The 9046-nt window shown below is 43.6% G+C and overlaps 1 protein-coding gene across 1 annotated transcript; it reads right to left on the bottom strand.

The window, feature by feature from the left end:
* On the bottom strand, positions 1-4331 carry LOC125726791 (uncharacterized). The gene is made up of 2 exons (XM_049003287.1): positions 4254-4331; positions 1-2746 (listed from the first exon to the last, which is right to left on the bottom strand). Exons 1-2 carry the CDS (start codon positions 4259-4261, stop codon positions 1981-1983), a joined length of 774 nt encoding a protein of 257 aa, XP_048859244.1. The 5' UTR covers positions 4262-4331; the 3' UTR covers positions 1-1980.
* Between the last annotated feature and the right edge of the window lie 4715 nt (positions 4332-9046).

Raw genomic sequence — 9046 nt, 5'->3', positions numbered from 1 at the left:
ATCATTTAAAGCATAAATGCATTTATTTTCTAATTAGATGTCAGCAAAACATTAAACATTTGTATGTAGTAATTGCAAGAAAACAAAAAGAAAACAAAATGTACCATTTTCAGTTTCTGGTACTGTGACATAACACTGATATCAGCGCATTTAACAACGTTACACATGACAGGCTAAACTATTCCTTCTAAGCTAGATATCCTAAACTCAGTACGTCCAAACAAAAGCAAAAACAGAAATACTGTCACAGGTCCAGGGCGGATTGAGAGCGACAGCGTGTCATGGAGCAAGCAGAAACAGAGAGTGGACGACTCACTCAGGGATTCAAAGGAGGAAAGGGGAAAAACACTAGAGACACTAATAAAAACAAAAGCAGACCACGAGGGGTCAAAAACAAGACAAGGAACAACAGTAATCAAATAAGAAATCGGTCGGTGGGTCACAAGCTTTTTTTTTTTTTTTTTTCCCTCCACCACCCCCCCTCTGCGGAGGACCACTTTATTGTGCCCGAGATGTTATTTCAGGTGGAGTCTAGGACCCAACCTGACACATGCGTATAGACAAACAGGCACACACATATACAAGCATACGTTCCCACCCTCATGCAGACATAAACAAATATTTACACATTCACCCAACATTTAGACACACAGAAATGAACGCTGTACACATACTCTCACTCCCCATATATACTCTATGTGGACCCCTATTTTTCCTCTGGCGAGGAGACCAGAAGATCACCCCGGACCCCGCAGTAGCCGAGAAGCCCACCAGCCCAGACCCCGACCAGCTGTTCCTCTCAGCCCCAAATGGCGAACAGGGAACGGGGGTGTGAAAAGACCCCATGCCCCCCTTCGCCCGCTCAGATGTGGTGTTGGTGTGTGTTGTTCTAAAGTGCTTTTAAAACAGGTGAAGGGCATGGCACTAACCACCCCCTGCCGACCAACAGCTGGTGTTAGCTCGGCCTCTCCCCAGAGCCCTCAATGTCTATGTGTGATTAAAATTGAGATGTGGGCCCTGGCACCAGAGGTAAGGCTGAATGAACAGACCGCCCTCTGGATGCCATTCTGTGTGCCCATCCCCAACGCCCTAAATGTATGTGTCGTGAGAGAGTAAGTAATGAGAGTGTCTACGTTGTAGTGTATGAATGAGGTACAGGTGGTCGCGAGGGGACAGAGGAGGAATACCTACCCTGCATCCCAGCAACGCACCTACACCTCAAAGCCCTACATGTGTGGTGGTGTGATGGAGCGGGAGGAGGGAAGCATTTAGGGATGGGGAGGAAAGGAATGGGGGGGGCAAAATACCTCCCCCCCCGGAGCCAGCTCCCCCGCTGACCCCCATAGGCACTCCCCGTTCCCCGAAATCCATCCAGGGAGGGGGGCCCAGGCCCATCCAGACCGGGGCCCAAGGCAGCAGCACCACCGGGCCCCACAGAGCCCAAGGCGCCCCACCGGACCCCACTACAAAGGAAAAGCTACCCCCACCCCAGCATTCAGTCAACTCCCAGACTGCACAAGACAAAAGACATCCAAAGACATTGTACCTCTCTGAAAGGTAGAAACGTTTCACCGCTCGTCCAAGCAGCTTTGCATGTGCAAATGCACAACCCCATAATCAACAGAGGTAGAGGCATTAGGCACAACCTGTCTCCAATTTAACCTGCGGCCCTCTCATCATTTGCCAAAACAAAAATAATTCCCAGGAAAAAAACAGACCCAATTCACACCTCCACCAGGTGGACCACCCTTAACGACCCACTCTATTGGAGTAGAAGGGACTGGTTACATCTACCCGCAACTCCCCCCCCCCACTTTGTTTCACTCAACGAGCCCCCTTAGACTACTTACCCAGGAGGATAAATATGTGGACACTTACTACCTCCCTCAGGCTGAAGAAGCTGCTTGGATGAGCTGCGAAACATTTCTAACTTTCAGAGACAAGTCCAGTTGCCACGAGTCAACCACCAGAGAGTATGGTCTAAGGTTGCCTGGTCCTTCTGTTCCTCTGTGGTGAAGGGTACCTTAAGGGAACCTTCACCACATTGCCATTTGATACTGACACCTTCACATTGCCTGCTTCTAAATCGCCAACGATCAGTTCTTCCAATAATAATTTGTCCACCTTAGTTTCAACAATATCCAAATTTATAGCATTCAGCTGGAATTCACTGTTTACAACTTCTACTGCCACATCCACAATTTCCAGTTCAAATGCTTTTTCAAAAGACTTTTCTCTAGTCTCCTCCACTTCAACTTCTCCAATTTGTACTTGTACAATTTCGAAATTAAATTTACTTTGATCTAAATATTCGAGATCAAACTGGCAGAGGTCTACCAGCACAGCTCCTATCTTCAGACTGTCTTGATGGTTGTCTACAGGCTTTATGGAGATTGTCCTGTTATTTATCACAAAAGCCTCCAACCCATTTACATCTATCCCCTTATCCCTCCCAAGCTGGCTAGTGGGTGGAGTTACTTGGGAGCACTCCTCTTCATCACCCCAGCAGATGATCTCTTCCCACTTGTCCCAGGCTGCCCAATAAGCATCATCCGTCCAGCTAACTGCCTTGGCAATTCGCCTTCGGGAATGTGACTCAGTGGAACTGTCAGCCTGGTCAGAAGGTGATTCTGCTGGGGAGCACAGCTCTTTCTCATCTCCCCAGTCAATCACCTCTCCCCACTTGTCCCAAGTTGCCCAGTATCTGTCGTCGCTCCAGCAAACAGCTTTCTCCATTCGTCTGATTCTGAATGAGGAAAAACAACATACAGGCAATGCAATGGAGCTGTCAGTCACTCCTGACATGTGGACTACACTTCTGCACTGACCCACACCTTCCCAATCAACAACCGCATTACTGCACAGGCAGAGCTGCTATCTTTGGTCAGCTGGCTGGCGTGAGATTCTCAATTCCAGACAAGTCTGCACATTCATCTCCATATGTGTAACAGTCTTACTGCCTTGTAAATAGTCTGGAGGGTTTGCAGACTACCCGAACACTTTTGATGCAGCTAATTTTAGGTTTATAATGGAACAAAACAGATTGACTACAAGACATCTTGAGTGAGGGTTGGCAACCCTGCATATGACACTAACTAACCTGCACATAAAATTTAAATATAATCCAAACAATATACGGAATTTTACACAAACATATTTCAATATACAGTCATACCTCGGCTCACGAACTTAGTTCCTGACCTGAAAAGTGCGTGACCTCAATCAATTTCTCCCATTTCAAATAATGTAAATATGTATTATGTTCAATATGTTTAAACCTCAGAAACGCTGCATTTTCTTCAATTTTTAAAACTTTTCTGTGACCAAGAATCCATCCATCCATTTTCCAAACCGCTTATCCTACTGGGTTGCCTATCCCGGAAGCAATGGGCACGAGGCAGGGAAAAATCGAGGATGGGGGGGCCAGCCCATTGCAGGGCACACTCACACACCATTCACTCACACATGCACTCCTACGGGCAATTTAGCAAGTACCTGGAGGAAACCCCACGACGACATGGGGAGAACGCGACCAAGAATATAGACTTAAATTAAAATAACCTTACTTGTAACAAATAATGCTGTTGGCACGTCAAACTGTCGGTGCAGCGGTAAGAAAATCGGGAGAAGACTAACAATAATAGAGGATTTATAAATGGAAAAATAAGTTCACACAACACGTTATTCACCATGAACTATGACATATCGCCGTCTTTCTCTTTAGGTCACTCTATACATACATATATACACTTCGAGCACGCGCAGTACAACTCAACACCCCCTACCGTACAATCAAATTATGACAGACTGTGCACATATAACTGAGAGCATACATTTACATGCTAACAAATGCTAAATTAAATAAAACATTAAAACTGAGCATACGCTGGTCGCTCGAAAGACGCCAAAACACGGAAAAGAACCACAAAACATCCCCCCAAAACACTAAACAATCAACATTACAAAACTGAGTAACAGTCAAATGCAGTAATTTCGAAAATATCATTGTTTTTTTATTATACTGGACATTTCTTCGCGTTTCGGGTGGTTCTTTGGGGAGCTTTCATCGGACCCTTTTCGGGACGTTTGTGTGTTCGCGGCCCGAAACACGGTTCGACAACCGGTACAAAACAAAACACGATTTATTCGTGAACAGGACTGTTCGTGGGTCGAGGTACCACTGTACATACAAAGACAGATACTAAATAATAATATAAGTTATACGATAAAATGGGAGCAGAAATGCAACGTACCTTGCCATCTTGGTGCAGAAAAGCAAGTGAAGCCGCGTCTTTCAAACCGGTAGCTTCCCACGTGCGGAGGCATCAAATGTAACCAAGCAACAACATAACTAAATAATAACATCATAATACGTATAGTTCTTATATAATAATGACAGTTTTATAAGTTTTTTATTTACTTGTAGAAGTAAATAAGAAAAAAAAAATGTGTAAGAACTGCAAAGCAAGAATATAGTAGTAAGCATGAATCACACATTCAGCTCTGGATATTATCAGACAATGACTTAGAGACACGTGAAATGAACTGCACTCTTGGAGTCTGTCTCTCCCCAAAGCACTATGCAAGGTAACTTGTTTAATATGGGAATTATAAAATGACACTTTGGTAACATTTCAAACTGTTGTATCGCGATACATAGCGATCAGTATGTCGAACTGTCACGCCCAGCTCGTACGATCCTCATGTGTGCCACGCCCCCCTGATTATCCACGTGTGCTTCCCCATTATACCCAGCTGTGTCCGATTATTTTCACCCAGTCCTGTCTATTTAAGTCCATGTCTTGCTTTCGTTCCTGGTCCGTCATTGATGTTAGTTAGTCGATGTTCGTGCTTCGTCCCGTTTTAGTGCTAATAAATCCCAGTTTCCCCGTCTTCTGCCTGCCTGTTTCCTGCCCGTGCGATCGCGCTCGCAACCAGCCCGAAACCTGACACGAACAAGGTTATACATCACACAAGCTTCCCACAAGAACCTGTAATTAGACTAAGCGCGTACCACACTGGGCCCGGCTGCCTTATACGGCAACCGAGCACGATCGCATCCTGCCACCCTCCCCAGTTCTGCCCCCCTGTTGCACTTACTGGTCCGGACGCGAGCACGTTTTGTCATCAACCTGCAACTTTTTGTGTGGAAGAAACATAAGAAGCAAAGCTGTGTACCACAGTATGGTAGGATTCATGGTTAATTTCGTGGCTTATTTGGGGCGGTTTTGAGTATGATGACACACACAGATTTGTCAAGTATACAAAGCAGAGGTTTTTATTTATTCGTGCTGCACGTATAGGAAGATCCACACTTTATGAAATTTCTCAGGCAGACTGATGCTGCGCGGGATACCGGTGCCAAAAAGGTATTGCGGTACCGCATTTTTGAAAGCTGTTCGGTATTACATTACATTACTTTTCGTTAGAACTTGTACTAATTACACTATTTTCGCTTCCGCTAACTATGGGATCATGACGATGGACTCTATATATCAAAACCATTGCCGAAACTAAGTTATACACTAAGTTAGACCTGCACCCATCATGCTATATAAAATACTAAAACGTCAGCTAGTTAAGTATGATGTCCATAGCTTCACGTCAGTGATTTATGTCAGGGATATACATTGACGTCATCAAAGTTTGATGTTTGAATAATAAATAGATAATAAAGCATAATGTGCTGCGTGGGAAGTGTTTTATATATGCATACCTGTCAAGTTTTGGATTTGAAAATAAGGGAAATTTTCCGGCGCCTGCCGCTAGCAGTCCCACCACCCCAACCAAGCTCCAGTATCCCTTACATTTTAAAGCAGGTGACAAGAAAGCTAATCACCACTTGTCAACCGCTTATAAACTACAATTGGCTTTATGCACAGCTGCACTACTTCCTGAACTTCAGGCAGCTCCTTTGTTTCCTGTCTGCCATTATTGGACAAACTAATTAATCCAGGTGATCAGTTTGTCCAATAATGGCAGACAGGAAACAAAGGAGCTGCCTGAAGTTCAGGAAGTAGTGCAGCTGTGCATTAAGCCAATGATAGGCCTACCTTTGCTGACACTGACATGCTGTGAACATTCATAGCCTAAATGAAAACACAAAAGGGTATATATGAGGAGCATTTATTTAAAGGCTTATTTGCATATTTTCTGTTCATTTAACATTGCTTGTCTTTACATTTACATTTCATTTTCATTCCACATTCTTTTCACATTCACACACTCATTCATTTCATATTGCTTTTTTGTAGTTTTTCTTTTCATTTCACATAACTTTTCTTTACTCTTTTAGTGACTTATTGTACTCATTTGTTGCAGACTTTGCATTCTTTAAGACTGTTTTGGAAGGAGTGTATTTGTGGGCTGAGCCAGAGTGGTTAATTTTACATGAGAGTAGAGCGCAAACAGTTCTGTTGTCTAACGACATCCTATTCTCTGTAACAATTTTTCGTACCATGCTAAACACCCTTTCTGAACTTGCATTGCTATGGGGAATGCATAGTAAAGCCTTCATAAGTTTTGGCAGCTCACTGAACCTCATGTCCTTTCCTACCAGGCCCCAAAATTTGTCGATTCTGTCTTCTTGGGGGAGTTGCTTGCTATCTGTCACCTGATAGTCTGTGAATTCCTCCCTCATCTTATCCTCTTTCAGCCTCAACTGGGGGAACAGGGCCCCTAGCCTTTCCACTGTAAAGTAAAACAAGTGTTTGACTGAACATTGCAGATCTAAACAAGTATCAAGTATACTGTGCCAATTATTTCTTTGGTTATCAATGGGGAACTGTCCCCAGAGGATGTTATGATGCGATGTAAAGCCCTTGAGAAAAATTGTTTGTAAAAATGGGCTGTACAAAGAAAATTGCCTTGCCTTGCTTAACATCAATAGGCTTTATGCCCAGCTCCACTACTTCCTGAACTTAAGCCAGATCCTTTATTTCCTGTCAATTTCTGCACTGCAACGGTACTGTTACCACACTGCACATAGCTGTACATACTGTACATATCTGTTTATATGGTTCATACTAAATATCCATATTTTTTCAGTTTTTCTGTAATATATTCTGTTAATACACTGCATATATATATATTGTTCTTACTACTACTATAATGATACTGCCACTACATTGCACATACATGTACCTATTGTTCATACATTGTTCATATTACATAGCCATATTTATTCTGCTCTTATAAGGTTACTGCTAATACACTACACATCCAGGTGTGTCTGACCATTGCTAGGGTGGTTGCTAGGGTAAGTAGTGGAGCTGGGCATAAAGCCTATTGGAAACTCTTTCTATTATCTACCTGTCCCTGGAGTTATGTTAAGGCGAGCTGCAGGGTCCAGCACTTTCAGGTCCCTCAGGAGTGGATGGTCGAGGGGAAAGGTAGAGAACATCTTCTTAAGCACTGCCTCATAGAAGCTTCTCACAGTTCTACACCAGCATAAGAGTGAAAAAAATGCATTAGTGGTAATATTTTTAGGCACACTACAGCCCATACTCTCATACTGTCAAAAGATGATATCATAATATAACTACTGGGTAATACACTCACTGAAAGATTTTCTTCTCGGCTGACACAGGGAGCTCAGCGCTCATCTTGATTGATATCTCAGACATGTTCGGCAGTTCGACACCTCATGTGCTACATCCTGATTTATATCTCAGACATGTTCGGCAGTTCGACACCTCATGTGTTACATCCTGATTGATATCTCAGACATGTTCGGCAGTTCGACACCTCATGTGCTACATCCTGATTGATATCTCAGACATGCTCGGCAGTTCGACACCTCATGTGTTACATCCTGATTGATATCTCAGACATGTTCGGCAGTTCGACACCTCATGTGTTACATCTTGATTGATATCTCAGACATGCTCGGCAGTTCGACACCTCATGTGCTACATCCTGATTTATATCTCAGACATGTTCGGCAGTTCGACACCTCATGTGCTACATCCTGATTGATATCTCAGACATGTTCGGCAGTTCGACACCTCATGTGCTACATCCTGATTGATATCTCAGACATGTTCGGCAGTTCGACACCTCATGTGTTACATCTTGATTGATATCTCAGTCATGTTCGGCAGTTCGACACCTCATGTGTTACATCCTGATTTATATCTCAGACATGTTCGGCAGTTCGACACCTCATGTGCTACATCCTGATTTATATCTCAGACATGTTCGGCAGTTCGACACCTCATGTGCTACATCCTGATTTATATCTCAGACATGTTCGGCAGTTCGACACCTCATGTGTTACATCTTGATTGATCTGTGGCCAATATAACACCTCACATGCTCTTTTCCTACACTTTTCAATCCCGAGATGCCCTGCATGTATCTTCTTCAGCAGTTCTTTTCACATGCTTTTTGGGGTGACTGTCTTGCTACCTTTGTGGACAATGTCTCCCACCACTCACAGTTCTGCCCTGCAGTTCCAGTACTCTGTAATTTCAGGTGGACACTCCTGCTTAGTATTGGGCCATCCATCCACAGTAACTTTTTATTTATGAAGCATTTGGACATGAAAGAAAAGAAGGAAAATAAAAGGAACCGGTCTGAGGTCATGAGATACACAAGAAGACATTGTGACAAATTAACATACATTAATTGATCGTGTAATACCTCTCTGTTCAGTTATGTAAATGTCCACTTTCCCCACCTTTCCTCCTCTAGCTCTTTTTGGAGCCTTAAGGAATAAAACATCTCCTCAAGGAGGTGTGGTTCTTTCACAATACCAATAAAGACCCCCAGAGTAGGGGTACCTTTTTGAAGCCAGTACTTTGTATCTGCCTTTATGCTCACTACCAGCAGGATCTTTAGGAGGTACTCCTCACCTTTACCTAGTACCTCGGGGAGGCTCCCCGGGTACAGAGATGTGAATGTGACGTCAACATTAAACCCCAATACCTTTGCAATAATCACTACAACCTCCTTCCACAAATTCTGAGTAAGAGGACACAGCCAGAACACTTGGGCGTGATCAACTAAAGTTTCTCCACATCCCCTCCAGCACCATCATTGTGTA

Source organism: Brienomyrus brachyistius, unplaced genomic scaffold, assembly GCF_023856365.1.
Source record: "Brienomyrus brachyistius isolate T26 unplaced genomic scaffold, BBRACH_0.4 scaffold76, whole genome shotgun sequence".
Taxonomy (NCBI): Eukaryota; Metazoa; Chordata; class Actinopteri; order Osteoglossiformes; family Mormyridae; genus Brienomyrus; species Brienomyrus brachyistius.
The sequence above is the reverse complement of the archived record's forward strand: the minus strand, read 5'-3'. Positions and strand labels throughout refer to the sequence as shown.